General features: G+C 56.7%; 1 protein-coding gene across 1 annotated transcript in view; it reads left to right on the top strand.

The window, feature by feature from the left end:
• The first annotated feature begins 2,613 nt into the window (after positions 1 to 2,613).
• ARHGAP23 (Rho GTPase activating protein 23) overlaps positions 2,614 to 25,461 on the top strand; it is a 63,144-nt gene continuing 40,296 nt past the window's right edge. The window contains exon 1 of the mRNA XM_054593718.1: positions 2,614 to 2,676. Coding sequence (XP_054449693.1) covers positions 2,614 to 2,676 — 63 coding nt within the window. The remainder of the gene's footprint in view (positions 2,677 to 25,461) is intronic.

Below are 25,461 nucleotides of genomic sequence, written 5' to 3'. Positions count from 1 at the left end.
AAACCAGGCTCAGCTCTAAGTGCCTCAGGCCCAGTCACTCCAGGGTCACATCCCCACCGGCGTTTCCTTCCTCATCCCTCCATGCTTCCTGTCCACACACCCTCCGCTTGGCTCCAGCCTCTCCCACACCCCTAGTCTTCTCCCCCTGCCTGCCTGCCCCTGTCCACGACAGTCCTTCTCCCTGGGGTGCTTTTTCTCCCCATTCCCCATCCTGCCCCCATCCCATCCATGAAGCCCCCCCAAAGCTCAAGGCCACCACCTTCCGGAAGCCTTCCCCTGCTTCTCCAGCTTTGCATTGCTCCTTTTCTGGGACCTCACACTAGAGTCGGGATTGGTAAGACCCTGGACCCCTCAAGGGGAGGAGCTAGGCCTTATCTCTAGACCCTCAGGGGCTGCCTCCACGTCCCTACCCCTCATATATCAGGGTTCCCAATAAGCATTCGTGAATGAAGAAAGGTCACTGGGCTGCCAGGGGAGTTAGGATCCTCAGTGAGGGCAACCCCTACCCCACGCGGGCCTTCACTGCCTGAAACCCCGGAGAATGAGTATGCCAGGGAGAGAGCAGATTTGGGGGTGGATGGTGGGATGCAGGGAGTGACACGTGGGGTCAGGAGATGGGGAGCCAGGATGGAGAGGAAGGACCGGAGGAAGAGCTTCGAGAGAAGATGGGTGGGGGAGGGCAGGGACAGGACGGGGGTGCGGGTCAAGGTGCAGGAAGAGGTGGGAAGGGCGGTAGGGTGGGGGCAGAGCACACTTTCTGGGAAGTGGGGGAGGTGAGTGCAGTGCATTGTGGAGGGAGGAATTGCCTGCCGGCCAGTGTGAGCTCATTTCCTCTCCCCGCCTCCCGCAGTATCTGAGGGCACCAGGCTCTGGAAAAACTGAGCCAGGGGTACCCCAGGGGCCACAACTCTCCTCCCCTTCCCCACAGCCTCGCTTCAGTCTGGGTCTCAGAGGCTATGGCTCCCGCCTTACAGGGACAACCCGTTTGTTACGAGAGGAAAGGACCGCTGAGGCAGGGTGGCAGCAAGCTGGGGACCACTGCAGCGACAGGGCAGAAAGCGTCAGCAACAGGAACCTGGTTGAAGACTAAGTGAGAAAATGCAGTGTGGCGGATTACAGTTAGATGGCAGGAAGGACTTCTCAGGAGTGGGGGTAATCCCGGTTGCACGTGACCTTCATGAAGAGAGACGGGGAAGGAAGAGGAGTCAGTAACTGCCTATCATCGTAAAAGCATCCACGCCCATTGACTTCCAGGGACTTAAATTAAATTGAACATAAGACTTTAAAACAAGTCAGTATCTCCTTCCTCAGGTTCACAGGAGTAGGGATGGCCTAGTTGGTGTCAGAGCCACCGCCCCCTCCAGGACCGAATTCCCTCATCCTGATCAGAGGGGAAGCGGTGGAGGGCTTGGGCCTGCTCTGCTTTCAGTAGCCACGGTGGTGGTTGTATGAGGTCTCCTTGCCCCAGAGGGCGTAGGTGATTCCAAAGTGGACAGAGGCAGCCTACCCACTTTCCTCGCCTGCCTTCTCCAAATCGTCTCCCTGTTTACCTGGGGCCTCTGCCTTTCTTTCTTCATAATCTGTGAAACTGCAAGAAGGCATGGGAAAGAGGGAAGCATAGTCTGCAGGAAAGAGGAGGTGGGAAGGATGCCAGTTAGACAACAGAAAGAACTGTCCATCCGAAATGAAGGACTGAGGGACTGTCCCTTCCTGGGCTGGTTGGAGGGGTCCTGCTTGGGGGCAGAAAATTGAGGAACTGGCTCAGGACCCCGGTGGCTCTTTTGGACCAACTCCAGGTGAAGCAGGGGAGGGAGGCTATGGGTTGCTTGTGACTGGGAGGCCTGGGGGTCTCTGCTCTCACTGCTGCCCACTGTGGAGCAGGCCTGTGAGCTTTTCAGGGGCCGGAGGCCCCGGGCTGGCTGGGTGGGAGTCCGAAAGGCCAGGGTCCTGCCTGCTTCCGTCGTCCAGCCTCCCTGCCTCTGCCTCTGTCAGGCCCTGTGGGCTGAGACTTTGACTGGGGAGGGGGGGGCTAGGTTGAGGGGAGCCCCTGAAGGTTCCCCTCCTTCTGTATCCCTGACCACATGGCCTGATATCACCACCTCTGCCCTTGTCTCAACTTCCACGAGTCTCTGGGTGGAAAGCTCCCTAAACACGTCTTTCCTCTCCGTCTCTGTCTTGTCTCTGCCTCTCACGCTTCCTGTGTCTCTCTGTCTGTTTCTGACGTGTCTGTCTGTCTGAGTTTCTCTTTGCTTCCCTTTTCCTTCCTGCCTCCCTCCCTCCCTCTCCCTGGGCCAGGTCTGGGTTGGGTGCCCTTGTCCACTTTCCTTGGCCCGCCCAGATCACCGTCTGTTTGGGCCGTTCCCCGGGAAGCTGGCCTACGCTGTCTCCCTGAGACCAACTCTCTTCCCCAGGCTGTGTTCCGCCCTCTAACTCTGCTGCCAGCGCAAACCCCTGCCCCAGCCCCTTTTACCAGCCTGGTACCCTAAGGAGAGGCGGTGCTGTGCGCCCCGTCGGGAGCTCAGGGGGAGGAGCGAGGGAGCGGGCCCCGCCCCTCCCGGGTCCCTGCCCGCGCCCCCAACAGTGCCCTGGCCGCAGAGCCGCCGCTGTCGCCCGATGAATGGAGTCGCCTTTTGCCTGGTCGGGATCCCGCCCCGCCCGGAGCCCCGGCCCCCCCAGGTGAGGCGCTGGGCCAGGGGAGCGGGTGGGTCCAGGCACTGCCCGGGAGCTGGAGGTAGGGCGGGGGTCGCCGCTCCCCTGCCCGTCAGGCACAGCCTGGGACGCACGACGCGGGCACCGCGGGCACGGCTGCGAGGAGTATAGACTGGCAGGCCGGGGAGGGGGCCGGAGCGCGCGCTGACCTGGGCAGAGGCGAGGGAGGGAGGCAGGGAGGCAGGGCTGGGACTCGCAGGGCTGCCAGGGCAGGGGCACAGACCGGGGCGGCGGTGCCAGGACCCCGGCGGCCGGCCAGCGGGGACGCAGGTCCGCGCCTTTTGTCCGGGTTTTTCAGGCGGGGCGCCTGCCGCCGTTTCCTCTGCCCGAGTTTTCGTTTTCCGTTGGCGAGGCCCCGGCACAGCTGGAGGGAGAGGGAGTGGGGGAGGGGGTTCCCGGAGCGAGATGTCCTTGACCACTGCGGCCGGACACCCCCCTCCCCGCGCCACACTCGCCCCCTGCCGGGCCGGACCGCGCGACAAACTGCCTGGCGCGATTCCCCTGCCCCGCCGGGTGCTGAAGAAGAGAAACAGGTTCGGGACCCCTGGTCCTGCCGGCGCGGCTGCTCCCTCTGCCCCCTCGGGCTGGCTGTGGGTGGGTCTGGTCGCAGGGTGCCAGGGGATTACTCAGCGCGCTCGGCTGCTTTGCTTGGGTTCTTTCATCTGCCAGCTGCCGAGGCTGGGGAGGGGCCAGCAGGGGCCTCCGGGCCCCATCGGGGCCAGCCCCCCACTGCCGAGCCTGGCCGCCCAGTCCCGCTGGAGCACCGAGCACGCACTCCTCCCCTTCCCCAGTTGAAGGGTTGAACGTTGTCAGGCCAGTTGTTCCCTGAACTTGGAAAAGAAGTTCCCTCGGGGTCTAGGTTGGAGTCAGGTCTGGGCCGAGGCCTCTTTCTCTTTGGACCGGGCTGAAGGACTGAGGGATGTTCTTCCCCAGCCCTACCCCAGAGCTGAAGCTGGGTCCGGCACTTTGCAAACTTTGAGACTGGTGTGTTTCTCAGGAGCTGGAGGAATGCATGCTCCCTTCTCCCTGGGTCTGCATCTCTCTTCCGGACTCCCCCTCCACCTTTCAGCCAGTGTTCCTAATTACAAACTTGAAATTCAGGATGGACAGGGGGTGGGGGTGGAGGTCATTAAGCCTGAGTCCCTTGGACTCCCCCACCCCCCATCAACACAACTTCATTTCCATCCCTCTAATATCTCCACCTCCACTCCTACCCTGTGACCCAGCAGGAGGTGGATGGCTTTGATCCCCTGTGGTTCTCCCCCTCTGCCAGGGCAACAGTTCCATTCCCAACAGTGGCCGCTCTCCCGGAGGTGTTGTGCTCATTGGCATGTGATTTGAATCTTGATTACGTAACCAGTCATTTCACCTCCAAATACAACTCAAAGGCCCCCAGCCCCAGCTTCTCGCACTTGCTCACAAGGTGGTTGAGACCACCCCCAAGGAGCTAGCGGTTCCCCTTCCCTGCCTCTGAGGCCCCCCAGTGTGTTGATGGGACTCACAAGATGAAAACTTTTCAGGAGAGGGTACTATTGGGAAGGTGGCTTTAGGACGCTATGTGGAATGGGGCAGGTTTTGAAGACCCCAGTCCACCTGAAGAGGAGCTGGTCCTGGGAAATAGGCCTGTGGCTGGGCAGCCTGGATGGAGATTTCTGTGCCCCCTTCTTGGGCCGACCCTAGCTCACGGGGAAGGGGAGCAGGAGGCCGGTCTGGCCCTCTAGCGTTTTTTGGCATGGATGGGAGGGGAGGCGTGGGAGGGCGCTGGTACAGGACAGGGCCGTACAGGAGTGGGCCGAGGAGTTTATTGCTTCATCCTTCATTGCAGGGATACTTAGAAGGATTGCATGATGTATACGGTTAAAAGAGAGGCTGGCCCTCGCCGGTGGCTCAGTTGATTGGAGTGTCATCCCATGCACCAAAAGGTTGTGGGTTTGATTTCTGGTCAGGGACAACACCTAGATTTCAGGTTTGATCCCAGGTTGGGGCATTTGCAGGAGGCAACGGATCAATGTCTCTTTCTCCCCCCTTCCTCTCTCTTTAAAATTAATGCACATCCTTGGGTGAGGATTTAAAAAGAGAGAGAGAGAAGGACTACAAAGGAGGAGAATGGAATAAGTTACAATATGAGGGATTGCAGTTAGCTCTTTGGGAGAACTTCCAGGGAGAGGCTTGTGAGCTGCAGCGTCCCAGGCTAGCCTGGAGCACCGCGCAGGGAAGTTTCCTCCAGGACGGTGGGTTAGGGAGATTCTGGTGAAGTTGGATTCCAGTGCAGAAATCCAGAGAGATTCATAGGGGGTACAAATATAGTCAAATGAGCGTAGTATACATCAGTACCTTAAGAAAAGTGTTTTTAAAGAGAAGGAGTTGCTTTAATAGTACAGTCGATAGCTAAGACATAGATAGCAATTACTCTGGGCCAGGATTTATGTAAATTACCTCATTTAATCCTCAGAACACAACCATGAAGTGGGTATCACTAGTAGCCCCATTTTACAGTTGAGGACACTGAGGCACAGAAAGCTAATGGCTTGAACAAAATCACATCGCTAACAAGTGGCAGAGCCAGGGCAGGGTCCCAGCACCCTGGCTCGAGTCCATACCCTCACCTTGCTGTCCTCCTCCTCAGGGCCCGCCTTGTCCTGCTGTCATTCCCACCCTGAATCCGGGTCCATGTTGGACACAGCCCAAGATCGAGGCCAGCCTCTTTCTAGATTGCAGCTTGGTGGCTTTTCTTTCAATTGGGACAGGGATGGGGACAAGAGGCCTCAGGGTGGTGAGGCCTCAGGTGTGGGGGAATCAGCTCGTTTACTCCTCCACACCCCCACTCCCCCGCCCGTGCTAGCCTGTAACACTTGGCCGTGGCTCCATTCATTGGGGTTTTCCTTCCAAGGAGACGTCAGCCCTGCTCTGTTGGCTGCAGAGGTTCGACGGTGAGCTATTGGCTTGGTCAGGGATTTGGACAAAGCCTGGTTTTAATTGTCCTGCTCTCTTTCTCTCCCCAGAGAGAGCCATGAATAAGGCCTGTGGGAGCTGGCCCTGCCTCTCCCCGGCACCCCACCCCCTCGACACCCGCCTTTTGATCCAGGCCCCCTGTTCCATGTGAAATTGTGCCAGCTCCTCAGCAGGGCAGTGCCGGTCAGTACCAGGCAGGCACCTTCTCCCCACGGCCTCAGCGGGACCGCAGGCTGGGACGGCCTTGGGACTGGGCTTCAGGGCAAGTTTGAAGCTCTGTGGGGTGGAGCATATTCATCACCTGTCACTGTGGGTCGGGGCCAGAGGGGTCATCTTGTCCTGCTCCCTGATGCTGCAGGGGGGAAACTGAGGTCAGAGAGTGTCCGAGGTCAGGTGGCCTGTGAGTGGCGGACACGAACCCAGGTGTTCTGACTGCCGGGCACCCTGGCCATGCCTTTCCATACATGGTTCTGTCCCTGGTGCCCCCCTTGGTGCAGAGTTCTGGGACTGGGCCCGGGAGGAAGAGGGGGGCCGGGGAGGAGCCAGAATGAGCGGACAATGTGTCCCGTTCATCTCTGTGTCCCCAGTGGCCAGCACAGTGCCTGGCACAGAGTGATTCTCCATAAATGTTTGTGAAGCGCAGGCCAGGGAGCAGCCCCTCCCAGGGCCTCCCAGGGTGCACTGTGTCCAGCGCCGACCCTGGCATTGTGACAGTCGGTCTACACATCGGTCTCCCCCACCAGACTGGCATTATTTGAGGGCAAGAAAAATAATAATAGCAGCTACTTCCAAAGGGCTTACCACTCTAGGTAGGTACATTATCATCATTCCATTTGACAAAGAACCTGGTACAAGTAGAATACATGGCTTCCTAGGGTCACACAGCTAGTGGCAGAGCTAAGGAGTTGACTTTGCTCTTAACCTCATTTCAGGCAGGCCCCGAGGTGTCGCATTTATCTTGGTATCCACAGAGCCTGGCACGTAGCCCTGTTTGTTGACTGACCGACAGGGTATGGAAAAACCACAGGATTCTATAATCTAACCCTTTGGAAGCAGCAGGGATTGGTGTCTTGGGAAGGCAGCCTAGAGGTGCTTTGTTGTGCTGTCTGTGCCAGGAGCGCCTGGGCCAAACCCAGCGAGGAGAGTAAAGCTCGCCCACACCCTGTCACGGCTGGCTGTCCTCCACCACTGAACAGGGACCCGGGACCCCCAGTCTTCTGACTTCTCTCTTGCCCTCTCTCCCTCCCCTCTTCTCCCAGAGCTCCAAGGGGACAGTGCGGAGCAGTGGGAGTGTGGGGGAAGACTACAGGTTGGGTTAAAGAGGCCCATTCCTTGTTCATCTCTCTGGCCCTGAGATGTTCAGCCCAGCGCATCGCCTTGGTGGGAGATTCTGCGCCTTTCAAGTTGGAGGGCGTGCGCAGTATTTGGTTTGGGGCAGGGCCTGTCGGAGCTATCAATTCTCTCTCTCGCAAGAAGGGTTATTGGATTTCGAGTCACCTCCGGTCCTAAACCCTAAGATGCCCAGGGTCATCTCCTCTAACCTCCTCAAGCTTTTGTGCCCCTGGGCAAGTGAGTACAACCCCTCTGTCTCCCCCGGCTCCCCGTTTGCTGGTTTGAATGAACATTGGTGAGGCTCCCTCACCAGGTTACACTTCAAGCACAGACAAGACGGGTGGGGGACTGGACAGGAAAAAAGGAGACTTAGTGCGGGGACGATGTCTCCCTGCGCGGCCCCTCCGCACAGGGGGGTGGAGGCCGGGTGTCTGGGCCCTGGCTTCAGCCTGCTCAGCTCCAGATTTCAGCCCTGCCTCTCATTCACTACGTGACCTTGGCCAAGATATTTCATTGTTTTTAGCCTCAATTTTCTTAGCCCTGGAATAATCCCTTGAAATTGTTTTTGGATTAAGTTGGATTAAATGAGATAATACAGTAAAGTGGCTGACCTGTGGTCATCTCAAACATTAGCGGCAACTATTATTAAACAAACAATAATCAATGAATGGAAATGAGAACAGCACACTTCGGGCCCCATAAGGAGAATTTTTATGGCTGGAGAAACCTGAAGAGGAAATGAGCTGGCTCTGGAGGTAACGAGGCCCCAGTCAGGGGAGCTGAGCAAGCGCAGGCGGGACTGGAGAGACTGCAGGCGTCGAGTGAGAGGCTGATGCCGGAAGCCCACGGGCTCTACGGAGGGACCAGCACCGTGTGGTCGGAAGTTGGAGGAGTGGGTGGGCCCGGTTCCCGCTCTCAGGGAGCGGGGAAAGGAGGGAGAGGTTGGCTGTTGTGCTTTCGGCTGTACTGTGAGGCTCCTCCAAGAACACAGAGTCCTGGGAAGCGGCCTGAAGGAGGCCTGGAAGGATGGGAATGGTTCTGAAGGGCAGGAGGCCCTTGCAGGCCCGGGAAGGGCTTGGTGCTTAAGGGGCAGTGAGACCCTGGGACACTAGACCTGAAGTTGGCCCCAAGGCAGCCCCCACGTTCCGGCTGCCCAAGGGGGAGGCGTACGGTGGTAGCGGTAACGGGGGAACTGGTGGCTCCCTGTCCCCCCCACTCCCAGCCTCTCCTGGAGGAGGGGCCAGGGCTACTCCCAGTGGCAAAGAGCAGGGGCCTGTAAGGAGCGGAACTGGGGAAAGAAAGACTTCTTATGCCCAGTGCATTTGGGGGCGTCCGGGGGTCGGAGGAACAGTGGAGCCTTTGTCCCCAGCCGCCGGGAATCTGGCCGAGGAGCCAGCCCTGGGTCTGGCTGGGCTCTCACAGGCAGGTCCTCTTTGAAGTGACCCTTTCAAAGCTTAGCCTGTGTCCCTGGGCGGAGAGACAGCTTGGGGCGGGGTGTCAGGATGACTGAAACCTACAAGCCAAGGATGGAAGCAGACCCGGGGCCTCTGGGTGGGCAGGCCGGCAGGAGGCATGTGGGCTGGAGGGATGTGGCCAGGCTGCGGGCACACGGAGGAGCCATGTGGGAGGACGACGGCTCTAGGCTCTTGGCGTCCCAGTGGGGGCCAATATAGGGAAGGACAGCGTTCATTTTGGCCCCGCGCCTGGCTTCTCTCACTCCCAGCCTGATTTCTGTCTGACCCTGGGTTCCTAAATCCACAGCTTCTTTTTCCTTTTTAATTTCCTCAAAGGGTGTGAGAGCTCCTTGGAGAGAACCCGGGGTGGGTGCAGGACTTAGAGCCCTCGGTAGGAGGGCAGGGTAGAGACCCGGGCCACCCTTTACCTGTCCTTGAGAACCCCCAAAAGGCTCCAAGGGGAGGCTAAAGTGGAGACCCCCACACTCTACTGCAGAGCTTCCCTCCTTCTCAGCCTGAAGGAGGATCCATTTTGTTTTTCAAGAGAGAGAGAGGGAGGGAGCCCCCTGAGCAGGAACATCTTCAGAAGTTTCAGCTGGAGGTTATTAGAGGCCACTCCTCTGCCCCTGCCTCTCCGCTGGACTCGCATGGGTGCTGAGGCCTGGAGAAAGGACAAGGACAAGGAGACAGAGGCGGAGGGCCAGGGCAAGGCGAAAGCAGGAGGAAGAGGCAGGATGGAAGCCAGGGGAGCAGGGAGTTCAGGTGGCTGAGTTATAATCAGAGGGCAGTGAGGAGACCCCAGTCTCTTCTGCTGACCTGCTGTGATTCCATGAAAGGAGGGAGGGAGGGAATCGGTTTCTGTTATGGGTTTGTTTGTTTGTTTGTTTGTTTGTTTTGGATTCAGCAGTGGCTGACGGAGCCCCAGGCAGCCCAGGTGAGGAACCTGCCCTGGTGCTGTTTTCTAGTTCATGCCCCCATATCCCAATCTCTTGGTGGCATGAGGACATCTGAGCACTTGGGAAGATTCTTCTAAATCTCCCTTAGCTTGTCTGAGGGTGCCACGCTTGGTTCCCCTTCAAGAGAGGGGGAGGAGGGAGTTGAGGGCCCAAGGTCGACTTGGGGGGCTGCCGGCGACTCCGGCACTCGCCTGTATCTGCGCTGGCGCCTGCAGAGCTGAGCCTTCATTAGCTCTAATGAAGCCTTGGCTCTGTGCCCCACCTCTGCCCTGCAGCACCTGGCAGGAGTGAGGGAGCAGCTGAGATTGGACCTGGAGCCCGGGAGTGGGGTGGGATGTGTGTAAGAGGGGAGAGTGGGAGTCAGGAATTGGGGGCCATGCAACAAGGCTGGGGCTGCCGACAAAACAGAGAAAGGAGCACACGTCCCTCTTTCTTTCCCCGCTGGGACTTTTCCTTGTGTGGTGGCCCCCAGATGCTTAGGTCCCACGGTGCTAGGGAAAGTGTTATCTGAGAGACTGGGGCATTGAGGACATTCCCAGGCCTGGCTTGCACAGGGTGTTGTCTTGCCCACTCCCTAATTCCAGCCTGGGGCAGGAGAAGGACCTGATTCCAGAAACTGGAGGTTCGTGCCTGGGAAAATCAGGCAGCGGCCAGATCTTAATGCCAACTGGCCTTTGTTCATTTGGTGATCATTCCTGTGTGCCCTCTCATTTCCTGTGTTCCGGGCTCTCTCTGTGGCTCTTGGGACCTGGATAAGAAAGGCACAATCCTGCCCTCGAGGGGTTTCTTGTCTGTTTTTCCTACCACCCAAAAGCTCCACTAAGATTTTATAACCAGAGGTTCTGAGATTTGCATCTACACTGTCTGCCAGTCCAGATCACCCCTTGACATCCTCTGCCAAAAATATTAACATAAAAATGATCTGGCGCAACTGGGGAGACAGACCTGAAGCAGACGCTAGCTAGTACCTTCACTGTGACATCATTTGAGTGTGAATGTGGCCACAAAGGTGGTAACACCAGTTTAAAGATGGAAACAGTGTTGCTGGGTAGAATTGCTATAGGGATGGTTAAAAACCAGTTGGTGACATGATTAATCTCCTTTCTCTCATTTCCTGTTTCCCAGCCTACCATTGAGGATTCTTTAGTGAAACATTCTTTTTTTAATGAGTTTTCAAGGCCATCACGAAGTGGTCGTATACTTACTGATACAGGAACTGAGACCCAGAGAGAGTTAATCACTCCACCAAAGGCTGCCCAAGCATCCACATTTAAGTCTGGGTCTTCCTGAATCCTAACCCTATCCTGTGCCACTGCTATCTTCCCTGACAAAGAAGAGCCTGGGAGAACACCCTCCCACCCTGGGGAGGCGGACATTCCCCCCAGCCCCCAGTGCCTTGAAATCTGGGTAGGGGTCCACACAATGAAGGAGGGATGGAAAAGGCAGACACATGATCATATTCTGCTTCTCCTTGACTCTGCTGTGCACAGGGTTCCCCTTGTGCCTGCTGAGTCTGGGGTTGCCCTTGAGTGGTATGGGGAGCATCCCAGGGCTCCATCAACAAACATGGATTGAGCCCCTGCTTCTTCTAAAGATGCTCCAGCTCTGAGGGAAAGAAGGCTTCCCTGAGGGGGCGAGGCTGGCCCAGGCTTTAAAGAGGCCTGCTGGGATGACAGAGGGGCGGTGGACATAGAAGGGAAAGACGGGCATTCTGGATGCAGCGTGGCTTGCCCCCATGGATACTGTGAAGCCCTGGAAAGGTGTCTGGCAGTGGAGGCAGCAGATCAGGTGATAAGGGCTGAAACTGGAGTTGGGGATGGAGAAGACGGGGCAGAAGCTCCCCCCACCTCCCCCTTTCCAGAAACGTGCTGCACCATCCCTTCCGCTTCTCTGAATAGCCTTCCCTGCCTTCTCCATTTCTCAAACTCCTATTCATTCTTCAATGCCTAGTTCAGATATCCCTCTCTGTAAAGCACCCCCCATGCAATGTCCTCAAAACAATGGGGACTTCGTCCTCTGGGCGCTAGGCCTTAAGCCCTGTGAGCATAGAGCCTTTGTCTTGTTCACTGCTCTATCTTTAGCTTCTAGCCCAGGCCCTGTCGACCGAATGTTGTTGCCTAATGAACTATACATTTCCATAGCACTTGGCATTGCATTGTGAGAACCATATAATAACAATAGGAGTATTGGTTGCAGCTAACATTTATTGAGTATTTCAGGGCCAGACACGGCTGTGCTGAGCACTTTACACAAACTGTCTCTTTAATCTCCACAACAGCCCCATGAGGAACAGATTATCTCTGTTTTATAAACGCAGAAACAGAAGCTCAGAGAGGTTAATATCTAGCCCAAGGACAAACAGGATGTGGGACCAGGTGGGGATTCAAACCCCCAAATCCTCTGAATCCTGTTTCAGAACTTTTAAACACTATGCCTCTTTATTTGTTGCATGTTCATCTCTTTATTAAGTCAGGGACCGTTTTACTAATTTAAAAAAATCCCTTGTGGACTACCAAACGAATATTTGTTAAGCGTCTCCTGGGCTCCAGGCGCTTAATGCTGAGTCCTCTCAAGGACGCCATTTACAGCTCAGGAGACTGAAGCTTGGAGAGGGAAGGGACTTGACTGGGGTCCCACAGCCAAGGCCTGAACTTAGGTCTCCTTGACTCCTCTTTCCCCAGTGTCACTGGGTCCAGCCCAGTTGCCAGGCCCTCCTCGGTGACACCCAGCCAATAGTCCTGGAGTGAAAGAAAAAAGGGGCTCTGAGGTTCACTGACTTGTTTGAGAACACACAAAGGGCAGGAGTGAGCCGGGGACTGGGTCTTTGGTCGCTAGCCTAGTGTGCTCCCCACTGCGGTCACTGATGAGAAAAGGGGGTCCAGAGGCAGGGCAGCCGCAGGTCAGTGCAATTTCCCTAGTGCTTAACTGTCAGACATATGAGCACCAAGCAGGAGAGGTTGACCTGGCTCTGGGGTGGGCAGGGATGGTGTCTGAAGGTCATAGCCTTGCAGGGCCTTGAGAGAAGAGGGCGAGAGGCCTCCAGTGCACAGTATCAGTGGAATTTGAGTCACAGGGTGACTCCAGGCTTGGGAACCGCAGCCGCCGAGGAAGCGGGTGAGGGCAGGGGCCCAGCTCGGTGCTGAGGGCTGGCGCTCAGTGACTGACTGAGTGCCTATTGGGCGCAAGTTCCCAGACCCCACGAGACCCGCGAATCAGATACACTCGCTGCTCTCTATTTGCATGACCCCACCCCTTTGCTCCAACCCAGTCAGGCTCCGCCCCCAAGCGTGCCCCTTCGGCCTCCGCCCCATTTCTGGCCCCCTGCGCAGGGCTGGCGCGGGCTGGCTAAAATCGGGCTGGAGTCGGGCTGGAGTCGGGGGCTGCAGTGCGGGGAAGGGCCGACCTGGGCTGCCAGCCTGGCCGCACTATTCATAGCTCAGGGGCTGGCGTAGTTCGCATACTTGGCGTTTCTCACGTCTGGCTGGCCCAAAGCTGCCACCCCATTCGCGCTCCTCCCTCCCTCTCTCCCTCTTCTCCTCTCCCCTTATCCCCTCCTCCCACTGCCTTCCCTCTACCCTCATCCTCTGAGCCAATCTTCTTGCCATCTTGAGGTGGCCCAGCCCTCGGGAGAAAACTGAGGCCGAGAGAAGGGGCGTGCCTTTTGGTCGGGCCTCCAGGGAGAAACTGGTAGTAAGGAGGCGGATAATGCGGTGGCCAAGATCCTGGGCTCTATGCTCTGTCGGCACACAGACCTGGGCTAGAATCAGAGATGCCACCAGCTCGGGGACCCTAGCAAGTTCCTTAACTCGCAGTCCAGGAATCTTTTCAGAAGCAGTCAAGCTGAGACCTGGAGGACAGGGGATCAACTCAAGGAAGATGAAGGAAGGGGAGAGACAAGTGTTATATTCCAGGGAGAGGAATGTGCGGATGTCGTGGGCCAGCCCTGAGTGGACAAGGGTAAAGAGAACAATGCAAAGGGGAAAGAGGACAATGCAAAGGGGACAGAAGCAGTTCCTTTCCTCCCCACCTCTTACACCCTTATTCCAGGACCCCTACTTTCTGGATCTGGTTCCCATTGAGGAGGGGTGAGATGCAAAAAGGCAAAGATCTGAAGCAGCACCTACTCCCTCCAGGTGGACCCCCCTCACCAGTGAGGAGAGAGTCATTTCTTCACACTCAGGAATGGTATGCCCGGTACCCACTGTGTAACAGGAGCTGGCAAAGCAGAAAGCCCCAGCCTTCCAGAACTCACAGTCCTGGGGGTGGGGGAAGGAGGGATTTATTGGCCACAATAACCTCATAAATATATAGACATCAACTCGAGGCTGCTGTGAGGGGGTGCGGAGGGACCTGGCCTGGTCTGGGGCCCAGAGAAAGTGTCTCTGGGGAAGTGACATTTTTTTCCTGAGAACTATAGGGTGAGTAGGAGTTGATTAAGGTGTGGGTTGGTAATGTAGGGAGGGAGATGGGGAAGAGACAACAGCATTCCAGAAACAGCATGTGCAAAGGGCCTGAGGCTGGAAGAGTGCCTAGTTCTCAAAGAAACTGGAAGGAGGCCAGGGTAGCTGGAGCTCAGGGGAAGGGGGCGTGGTGGGCACGGAGCCTGGGGCATTTCCCGCAGAGTCTTGTGGTTATGATATTAAAACAATTCATTTGGACTGTCAGGGGCTAGAAGAGTGATGGCAGCTTGGAGCAGAGGAGTGAACGTGGTGAAGTGGATAGACTCGGGAGACATGTAGAAAACAGAGTTCGTTCTTGATGGGTGGAATGTAGGGCTGGGGCCATAGCACCTCCCATTTATCAGTTCCCAGGATGCTTTCTCAGAAATGTTGTCAAGCTGCTATCCCTAGCTTCATTTTGTAGCTGAAGAAATGAGAAAACCTGTGTGACCTTGAGGTCACAGAACCAGAAAAGGGCTAGGGACCCTACCAATGGCAAATGTGACCCTTTCTCTATACCAGCCTTCTTGGTGCTGGGACAGTGATCTTTCTCACTAGCCTTCTATCTCCCCCCGCCCCTCAGGGCTCCCGTGGGTTAGCCCAGCTTTTCCTACCTAGCCCCAGACTGGGGGGTGAGGGGAAGGGGCCAAGGTGGTAGGTGTGTGTGCGTGTCATGCTTATCCCAAGAGGCCGCTCTGCTCCTAAATGAGGTAATACATGTGCAGTGTGCCTGCATATAGCAAGGGCTCAACACATATTAGTATGGGGCTAGGCAAGCTGATGAGGGGTGGGGCCTGGGGCCGAAGGCGATACCCTCTGTCCTCTTCTGACCACAGAGCCCAGCCCAGAAACCATCCCAGCTCCCTCATGGGCAGGAGCCAGGGGAGGTTGTTTGTCCCTGCACAGCCACCATTCCCTCCACCCTTTCAGCTGCCTCTGGGGCATCATGGGCTGGATTAGGGAGAGGTTCGGCTCCTAGGTGGGGTGAAGGGATGACCTGGGCAGGTTGGGCAGGGCCTGGGTGAGGGGGTGGGTGGTTTCAGGGGTGGGGCTGAGAGCCTCTCTTCACAGGGAACCCCATGTGCCCTGGGGAAGACTTTCGGAATCTGCTGAGGCCTGCCCTGGGAGGAGATGTGGTCTCAGCTTGACTAGGACTGAGCTCTCCCTTGGAAAAAGAAAACAAAACAAAACAAAAAAACCAGTGGGTGCACCTGTTGTTTTTGCCCAGGTGGTCAGACAACAGGGAGGACTTCATAGAGAGAGCTACTCCCAAGGCCTTCCCCCAGTCTCCTCTGAACTGAGCTTCCCAGTGTGGAGTCAAAGAGTGGACATGGCAATTTTGGAGAAGAGTCACTGTTGGCATTCTCTTGCCTCCAGGAATGGCTGCCCTTAACGTGATCTAAGAAGCTCTAGCCTCTCTCCAGGACTCCTAGACCAAAGAGAGAACCTTCCTAAGGCTCCGTAGTCACCCTGTCCTTCTGTAGGGGTCCCTGCTCCCTGGTAGGAGATGGGGAGGAGTGTGACTGGGGACTGAAGGGCCTGGAGAATGCAGGGGGCAGAGGCAGGCTGGAGGAATGAGGGCACCCTGTCTACTCTGGGCCACGAGGGCGGTAAGTGTGCTAGATCTCGGCCAGCAGGGGGCTCTCCTGCACATGGGACCTGCCTGGACCTCTGACAAGACGGTGCATCCTTCAGTGTTTAGGCGTGTTTTTCTTGGAGTGTGTGCATGAGAGCACGTGAGAATAGGAACTTGCCTCTGTGTGCACTCCCTTGTATGTGTATATGTTGTGGGTGTTTTGTAGGCTTGGGATAGATGTGTGTGCTGGGGGGGTCAGCCCTCAGGAGGCAGGAACCCCACACTTAGCCCAGCTTTTGCTAGGAAAACTCTTCCGAGGTCCTGACACCATGGGATGCGGCATCCCCAGAGTTCGTGCCTCCATCAGTTCAGCCTCTGATAGATGGCAGATCGTCTTCAATGCCGAGGACCTACTGTATCAAGCAAGGCTCAGGCTCACTGGCAGCCTGAAAGCTCACCCTGTGCAGGGAGCGCTAGGGGCACCAAAGATGGCATAGGGGGTCTGAGAAGGTACAATGGAGAGGGGTCGGAGGGACAGGTTCTCCAGGCAGGAGGTGCCCAGCTGTCCTGGACAATCTCTGTGGGCAGGGCCTACCTCTCGGCCCCAGCGGGAGGCCTCCCTCTTCACTTGTTCCATCTTCTTTCAGCACCTTTTTTTTTCCATTTGAATTCTGATCTTTCCTTTTTTTTTATTGCAGTAAAATATACATAACATAAAATGTGCTGTCTAAAAAATGTTTTTAATCCTCAACCAAAGACATTTTTTTCATTGTGTTTGGAGAGAGGAAGGGAGAGAGAGAAACATTGGTGCGAGTGAGAAACGTCCATTGGTTGCCTCCTGCATGTGCCCGGACCAGGGATCTAACCCGCAACCTTTTGGTTATGGGATGACGTTCCAGCCAACCGAGCCACACTCGCCAGGGCAAAATGTACCATTTTTTAAGTGTACAGTCCGGTGGCATTACATACACTCACACTGTGGTACAGCCATCACCACCACGCATCTCCAGGACTTTTCCATCTTCCGAAACTGAAACTCTATACCCGTTAAACAATAACTTACACTTTCCAGTGCCCCAGCCCTTGGCAGCCACCATTCTATTTTTTTTTAATCTCTATGAATCTAATTATCTCGCTTAAGTAGAATTGTACAATATTTGTCCTTTTGTGTCTGGCTTATTTCACTTAGCATAATATCCTCAAGTTTCATCTATGTTGTAGCATGTGTCAGAACTTCCTTCTTTTTTAAGACTGAATAAAATTCCATTGTATGTGTATACCGCATTTTGTTTACCCAGTCATCTGTTGATGGACATTTGGGTTGTTTCCACATTTTGGCTAGTGAATAATGTTATGAGCATGGGTGTACATAGATCTTTTTGAGTCCCTTCTTTCACATCTTTTGGGTACAGAGCCAGAGTGGAATGGCTACGTTTAATTTTTTGAGGACCCACCATACTGTTTTTCGTAGCAACGGTGTTATTTTTGCATTCCCACCAGCCACGCACAAGGGATCCAGTTGCCCCGCATTCTTGCCATTCACAAATAATTGTTGAGAGCTTACTATGTACAAAGCACGCTAGAAGCATAAATCTGTTTCTGAAAATTCAGTAGCTATTTTCCTTATGAAGCTCTCAGCCTGATGGGGGAGACTCAGGTCATGGCCTTGAGTGGCCTCTGATCTGAGGGGAAAGACGCAGGCCATCACCCCTGGGAGACCCTAGATTGATATGGGGCAAAAGCAAACAGACACAAAAAATGAACCCTGCCATCAGAGAGCTCCCGTTCTGATGGAGGAGGCATAGGCCCTTCCTTTTGGGGAGTCCCAGACAGGCCTGGAGACCAGAATGAATACATGGAGGGCATGCACTGAGACATCAAGGGGCTGCTGAGAGGAGTAAATCAGGGGGTTGGAGAGGGCTTGTGGTGGGCCCTGTCCCATACTGGCCTGCAGTCGCCTAGGCAATGGCTCTGCTGTTTACTTTGTGGCTGGCTCCAGACTCACCCTTTCCTGCAAGTGCTCATTTCCCACCATGAGGGAAGATCCTCGTCTTTCGTCTCGCCTCCCTGAGGAGGGGACTGGCTCTCCTGCTGAGAAAGGTCCTGCCAGCCTGGCACTTTTGCCAAGTTCCTTGCCTGCTAGGAGCAGGCCCATCCTGGGATCTCTCGTCTCTGGCCCCTTCCCCATTCCCAAAGAACCTACAAGATCAGGCTCTGGGCCTGCCCAAGTTCTGCTATGGAAGGGGGCGCTCCTGAAGACTCCTCCCTGCTTGGGGGAGACTGGGGTGTGCAGGAGCCTGTAGGGGGTTGGCAGAAGGACGTGGCGGTGATTCCCATGTGTGTAGGTTTATCTGGCTCTGGGCAGACCTCCCTAAGTATCTACATGTGTCACTCTGTCCTTGTGTACGTGTGGCTGAGTTGTTTGCATGTCTCAGTGAGAGCGCGGCTGGGTGTGTGAAAGTGTGAATATCCAAAAGACAATCAAAATAGCTTGCATTAACCTTGAGGGCATTATGTTAAGTGAAAGAAGTCGGACAGAAAAAGACAAATACGGTGTGATCTCACTTATATGTGGAATCCTAAAAAACACACAAACAAATAAAAAACCCAAACCCAAACCCCACTAAGCTCAGAGAGGACAGATTGGCCATTGCCAGAGGTGAGGAAGTGGGGTTGTGGGGGGTAGGGGGTGGAGCGGAGGCGGGGCCGGGGGATGTTGGTCGGGGTGGCTGAATAGGGAAATGGAGTCGAAAGGTACACACTTCCGGTTCTAAAAGGAGTCACGGGGGTCCAATGCCCGGGATGGCGACTGCAGTTACTAATACACTATCGCATATTTGAAATTGCTAAGAGAGTAGATCTTTAAACTTCTCATCATAACGACAACACAAATTCTGCACCTACAGAAGATGGTGGATGTCCGCCAGATCATCGCGGTGACCTTTTCACAATGTGCGAACCTTGAATCATTAGGTTGTTCATCTGAAACAAATATAATGTTGTATGTTAATTATCCCTCAATAAAAGATTTATTTTTAGGGAAAAGGAAAAAAAACAACAAGAAAGCTTGCATTTATTGAACTCCTACGATGGGCCTAGGACCTGCGCTAAGGGCTCTCTTTAATTTATTTAATTCTCCGAACAACCAGTGAGGTGGACATCAGTGCCGTTCTCATTTTACTGATGAGGAGCCAAGGCTCAGGGAGACGAAGTGGCCAGGTCTCAGAGCCAGAGAACGGTAGGGACTCCAGAGCCCATGCGTTCACCCCCGGGCCATGCTGCCACTGAAGAACTAGGGGTTTCTGTGCTCCTTGGGGTCACGTGGGTCCCTCCTTAAGATGACAATGGGGTTTCTGGCATTGCAAGTGCTTCCTCCTCCCCTCCCCCAGCCTTCCTTGGCTCTGGCCCCTTTTAAGGGTGGGAGGGGAGTGTCACAACCACCCCAACTCAGGGCGAGCTTGGCCCTGGAAGGGGGAAAGCGTGAGTCTGGAGACACTCTTGAACCACGCCCTGCCCATGGGACCATACCAAGCGCGGGGTCCCCAGGCTGCCAGTGACTAGGGGTTATCTGCACATTGAGGGTGTTGGGGAAATGCAAGCTTGCTGGGCCGGCTCATCAGCTCGGCTTGTCGGGGCTTGTCAGAACTGTACACAACTGGTGCTGGGAACCAGGCATCTGAATGGGGCAAGAGGGTGGAGGAGGACCGAGGGGCAGCTGCCCTTGAATGAGGAGACTGGGGCAGGGGTCAGAGGCCCAGGCGCGGGCGGGCGAGATGCCTTGGGTGTCGCATTGCCTGCATGCCTGGGATGGACAGGACTGGCGGAGGACATGCTCTGTCTAGGGGTGAGGCTGTGGGGGAGTTGCAGGCCTGCGTTTGGCGGTGTGCGACGGGTGTATGTGTGGGACCTGCTGAAGCTTCCTAAGTGCCAGGTCATTCTCTTCGGGTGGGGAGCCTGCTTCTTGTGGTTTGGGGCTTACTTTCTGGGAGGAAAACCAAAAGAAGGAAAAGCAGGCATGTTGACCCCAAGCCCCTCTCTCGCACTTCCGGAACCGCTCACTCTTCAGAGGTATCAGTTTTCCTCCTCGCATCCGCAGACCCCCAGGCCCCGGGACGCTGTCCTCTTCCCCAGCTCCTGACTGTCAGGCTGGCCCCTGCAGTCTCCTCCTCTAACCTAGGCCACCCTCTTGTTTAAGGGCTCTGATCCCACCCTCCAACAAACCGTTCCCTGGTTCCCTCCCAGGGAGAAGGCAGCTGAATCCTGATAAGGGGCCCCCTTGATATGCGAGAGTCTCTTTTTCTTCTGGGTGAAGGCAGCTGGCTTGGGCTGGAGTCTGGAACGTGGAGGCCCTTGGAGGTTTCAGGAGCTGGAGTGCTAATAGAACTCGAAGTGTCCTGAGGACAAGGTCTGCGCTTGTCTTATTCTCAAAGGTGTCCCTGGCCCACAGCTGGCACTCAAGACATGGTTGTTGAAAGGATAAACAAGAAGGAAGTGGAAAAAAGATCTTTCTAGCCTTTGGTGCCCTGGGATCTGGTCCCAGCTTAGTAAAAGTGAGGCTTTGTACCAGCTACCTGTCCTCTTTGAACCTCAGTTTCTACCTCTGAAAAATGGTTGTAAAAATAATCCCTGGACATCCAATTCTTAGGGTAAGGGTCAAATGAGATAAAGTGAAAGTGCTTCGAAGTAGTAAAGGATGATTTTCTCATTTGGAGAGAAGAAAACTGGATGCCCTCCCCTTGGGGGTGCAGCTCCCCCAAGGGACCTGTCCCAAGGACCCCTGGAAGATAGGGTTGAATGGATTTTGCAAGCTGGTCAAACTAGAGGATTATGGGAGGGACCGCTCAGCTGGGTAATTCCTGATTTGGGGGGAGGAAGCTGGGGAGGGTGTAGGGAAGGAGGACTCACACTAGACAGGAAGGCTTGGAATAGAATCTCAGCTACGCCTGGTATTTCCCAGCCCTTGGCCCCCTCCCCCACTGCCCTCTGGGGCCCACCCCACATTCCTTTCCCAGAGGAAATGGGGGAGGGGGCTGAGAGGCTCCCCAGGCCTGGAGGATCATTTATTCAAACTATATACAACCTTGTACTCTACTGTGTACACCCTCTTCCTGATATCCCTGTAGAAGCCGTGGGGGTTAAGGGAGAGGGGTGGGGAAGGTGTGGGCTTGAGTTGGGCCAGGCTGTTACCTTCTTTGCTGGGCCTCGCTGCTCCTGCCGAGTTAGAATGCAGGAAATAGACATCATCTATGGCTCGTCACTTCCCAGGTGTGTGGAGCTGTGACAACAGAACCCCCAGGGGTTGATCCAGACACACAGCAGCACCTGTTGGCCATGAGAGGCTCCCTGGGGCATGAGTGGGGAGAGTCACTCCATTTCCTGAGAACCAGGGACTGAACTTACAGCAAGAGAAAAGGAAGTTAGGTATCTGGAAGGACTTACAGACTACTTGCTGAGAAAGCAGGCCAGACTCTGATCGAGGACATCCCTGTGGCCAGTGCCCTTTGCTTGGAGCTACAGAGTCTGACATGGCTGAGGACATCTTGGTGCTTCCGGCAGGAGGGGGCGGGCCCAGAACCTTTGGCTTTCTAGCGACGGAGGAACAGAGGAGGGTGCTGATGGAGATGTCATGAGTTCTGCTCCTTTGACCGCGTTCTTTTCCCGCTCTGCTCCTAAGCTCTCCTGACTCAGCGCTGGTGGCAGCCTCCCTCTTCCCGTCTGGCTTCCGCCAGGGTGGGGGTGGGGGTCCGGCTCCCGCACAGGGGGCCCTGCAAGCAGCAAACAGGAAACAGGAGAACAAAACCGCTCCCTGGCCCCCACATGCCTCACCCTCACCCTTCCCCCTCCCTTCCTTCTCCCTCCCTCACTCCTGCCCCCTCACCATGGTTCTCCGTTTCTCCGCCCTCTGCTGCCAGGACCCTCTCCTCTCTGTGCTCCTCCATGTCCCTCCCCTGCCTCCCACAGAATCCACCATCAAGGCTCTCCTTCCTTGGATGGGATGAGGGAGCCGACTCTTCTGCTCGGTTCTCCCTTTGGGTGGCTGCCACGCAGGGCCAACGCTGGGCTTCTTTCCCTGCAAGCTCCCAGATTTGGGAGCAGAGTTTGGTTGGAGCTGCCTCTCCCACCCCAACCCCAGCCTCCCTTCCCTGACTGCTGGCTAGAATTTGGGAATGAGGTCCAAGGTCGGAGTAAGGGGTTCTGGGCTTGGAGTCCCAGTGATGCCATAACAAGCTGGGTGCTCTTGGGCCGCAGTTTCCCCTTCTGAAAATTCGATCATAGCGGCGGCCCCAGGCCTCAGCACGCAGCTGTGGTGAGAAGCACACTGTTTGTGAACCACCAAGTGGGATAGAAATGGCGGTGATGGTTACATACCTACTAGCCAAGACCTCTGCCAGCCCCACCCGGGAAGGGGCCTGGGAAGGGAGAGAGCCAGGAAGAGGAGGGGGACAGGGTCTGCCGTCCCCTTGGGCTTCCTGTCTGACTCACATGCTGGGGGTGGGGTGGAGACCCGCTTGGAGCCCATTGTCAGCTTGGTGGTGACCCCTCTGGGCAGAGTGAATGGGCAGTGGGTCCTGGGAAGAGGGGCAGTCACGCTTCCCCCCAGTGATGGTGGGGGTTCCGCCTGTAGCCTTAGGGTACATCTGGTGTGGGGTGTCACGAGAGCGAGTATGGCTTTCTGTGCCAGGCAGAGTGTGTGTGTGTGTGTGTGTGTGTGTGTGTGTGTAGAGTGGGTGTGCTGGGTGGTATGTGCGTGTCATCTGTCTGCCGTCGTGGGGGTTGTGAGTGTCTCTGTGGGGTGCGTGTAGGGTGCACGGGTAGTGATGTGGGAGTGTCTGCTGTGCTTTTAGGCCGCCATGGGTATACTTGCAAATGTGTTTCTGTAGGATGTGTGGACTGTCTATGTGTGGGATGGTGTGCAAAGTGTGTGCGCGTGTGGAATGGAGTCCACACCCCGTGTGTATGTGAGCAGAATGGTGTGTTGATGTATGTGTTTCTGTGGGGTGTGTGGAAGAGGGAGAGTAAGCAAGTGTGTGTGTGTGTGTGTGTGGTTGGGAAGGTGTGGGGCACATGGATGTGTGTGTGCAGTGTAGGTCTGTGCCGGGTGGGTACGATGTGTGTTTATGTGTATGCCTCTATGTGAGGGACATGTGTGCACATGTGAATGTGTGTTTCTCTGGGCACAGGAAGCTGGGTGCGGTGTGTGCAGCAGCCCGGCATGAGTTTTTGTGCAGGTGGGAGGGCAAAGGGGCTGTGTACATGTGTGCCTGTGCAGGGGCGCTGTGTGTGTGTGTGAGTGTGTGAGTGTGTGAGTGTGTGTGTGTGTGTGTGTGTGTGTGTGAACGTGTGGGCCGGGCGGCCTCGGACAGGGGCCGCCCCGGAGGGGGAGGTGTCTGCTCTGCGCGACTCGCCGGCGTGTCCGGGCTCCGCGCCTTCAGCCGAGTGGAGCGGGAGGCGCGGAGACGCTCCAGCCGTCCTGCCGCCGTCCGCGCGGGCCGGCCGTCCCCTCGGGGCCCCCGGGTCCCAGGCCCGCGGCTCTGGGGGGCGGGCGGGGACCCCTGGGGCCCGTCTGCCGCCGGAAGGGTCGAGGACGCCGCCCGCAGGACGCCGAGGAGTGGCCGTGGTCCCCCGCGCGGCGCGCCCCGCTCCGGAAGCCAGGCCCTCGGCGCGATGGGGCCCGGGAGGGCGGCGGGGCCGGGGGCCCCCGCCGGCGGCGGCGCTGGCAGGCAGAGCTCTGTGGCGTTTGGAGCGCGCGGGGGCCGGGGGCTGGCACTGGGAGCGCGCCGTCGGTGTGGACTGCAGCGCCCCGGAGCCGCGCTGCCTCTGGCTGCCCTACCTCAGTCACAGCGACCGCCACGCGCCCGGGTCGCGGTGGGCCAGGGTGAGCGCCGAGAGAGTGGGGGCCGGGCGGGGGCCTGGGCAGGCCTCTTGGGGCGGTGGGAACTGGGTACTGGACGACGGACTCCCTGGGATCTTTGAGCTGTGTGTGCCCTGCCTTCTGGAACCAATGGCCGGGAGTGGGGAGTGAGTGAGGGGCTGGAGAAATGCCTGTGAGGGTGGTAGGGTTGTGGCTGAGAGCTTTTGCAGAGGTGCTGGATGACAAACCCTAGGCTGGGCGAGGGCCTCCGGTGGGCTCAGGCCTACTGTTTACAGGCAGCGGAAGGATGGAAGAGACCAGGGTTGCTGGAAGAGATGCTGGGGCGCCTAGGATCCTGGGGAGCCTGGGCTGGCAGGGACCTTGAGCTGGAGGCAGGCAGGAGCACCACTGCATGGAGTGGTTGGTGGGCACCACCTTGCCCTCCCTTTGGTAGCGGACCTGGGCACAGGGCACACAAGGGTTTTATCGTGGGCAAAGGAGACTGAGGTGGCAGAATGCGCCCCGGCAGGTAGTGAGTGATCTGTGGGTGAGGACTAACAGGGTAGGAATGGGGAGGTGGGGACAGCATTTCTGATGTCGGGGATCGGCCAGGCTGGTAGGGCGTGAGTCATAGTGGGCGCCATGCCCAGCATGAACGTTGTGCTCCCTGCAATGACCTCTTTATGCTCCTGGGGGGGAGGAGAGGGACTCCTGGGTTCTGTTCCTGGTGTTGTCAACCCACCGTGTGTGCCGTTGTGTCTAGTTTGTGGCCCTAAGGCCGTCTGCCCTTCTCCTAGAATCAGTTGGTATTTCTGGATGTCCCTTCCTTTCCTGACAGGGTAGGAGCTTCTGGAAATAGATCTGGGTCAGGGGCACATTGATCAGTTATGTCCCTGTGTCCCCTGAACCTCTCCTTCTGCATCCCCTTGTCTCCGTTCCCACCTGAGAGAGCAGAGTTGGGGGTGTGTGTGAGCTGCACCCCTTCCCGATCTAATTGCCTTTCTCGCTCTCCTTGCTGGCTCCTTCTCTCTTTCTGTATCTGTCACCTTCCTCTCCATCAAGATCAGAGCAAGACCCAGTGTTACCCCAGGTCGCGGGAGGGGAGGGGGAAACAAGCGTGTATAATAGCATGGAAGGCTGGAGTCTAAACTGAAGGAAGAGGACTTCCCACAGGGGGCTGGCTGTCGATGGGGGCGGGTCCCCACTCCAGGCAAGAGTGTGGTAGCCGTGGGGATCACCACACTGACGTTCTCAAAAGCCTGGCTGGAAAGGGTGGGGGAAGGGAAACTGGAAAGGAGGAAAAGGGAGAGACTGAGATAAGGCCGGGGGCGCCAGCGGCGCCTGCGTGAGGAGGGGACTGAGAGAAGGCATGCCTGCGGCCCCGGGTCACAGGCAGGCCCCGCAGAGCGTGGCACCCCCGGGCAGCCGGCAGCTCCAGGCAGGATGTGAGCTGGGGGAGGAGTGGGGGGCATGCGGGGACCTGTCTCAGCCACTTCTCGTCACTGGGGCAGCTGGTGGCTTAAACCTTAATCCAGGACACCAGCAAAACAATGGTCCCTGCAAACAGCCTCAGCTCTGAGCCTAGGCGGAGGGTGTGCTGGGGAGGCTGCCCACACCGGAGGGGGCTTCTGGGAGGAGGGGCAGAGGAGGGTCTCCTGAGGCCCTCTTGTCTCCCTGATCGGTTCATTGCCAGGCCAGCAGAGATAGGAAATCCGAGGGAATTCCCAGAGAATTTTCTCCTCTGGGCCCCTCAGACCCCCATGGGACTGTGGGTCTAAGTGGGAGAGCCCAGACTATTGCCATAGATGGAAGGAGCGGGGGGGCCATGCGGGACCTCAGACCCCGTGCCAGAATCCCAGCTAAGACCTTCTGGGCCGGGGGTTGTCCAGCTTTTGCTTGAACCCTTGCAAGGACAAAGCGCTCACAGCCTCATGCAGGCAGTTTCCCCGATGTCCACGTTAGCGCGGTCGCCTCGGCCTAGAGTGTCACTTCTCCTCGTGTCGCCCGCCTGGCTTTGCCCCCTGAAGCAAGCCTGCTGCCTCGGCCTTACTTTTCTTTACTCTTTCCAACCCCGTGCAGAATTCCCCAGCATAGCGCTGGGCACAGGGCAGGCTTCCTTCCACCAGACGTGTGAACAGGAGGCTGGATGGACGCGTGATGGAACTTCTCGTATCAGTACACCTTAGTGGCA

The sequence above is a fragment of the Pteronotus mesoamericanus genome, unplaced genomic scaffold, assembly GCF_021234165.1.
Source record: "Pteronotus mesoamericanus isolate MK-2021 breed Mesoamerican mustached bat unplaced genomic scaffold, CSHL_Meso_final scaffold_476, whole genome shotgun sequence".
Classification (NCBI taxonomy): Eukaryota; Metazoa; Chordata; class Mammalia; order Chiroptera; family Mormoopidae; genus Pteronotus; species Pteronotus mesoamericanus.
Note: the sequence above shows the minus strand (reverse complement) of the source record. Positions and strands in the feature narration are given on the sequence as shown.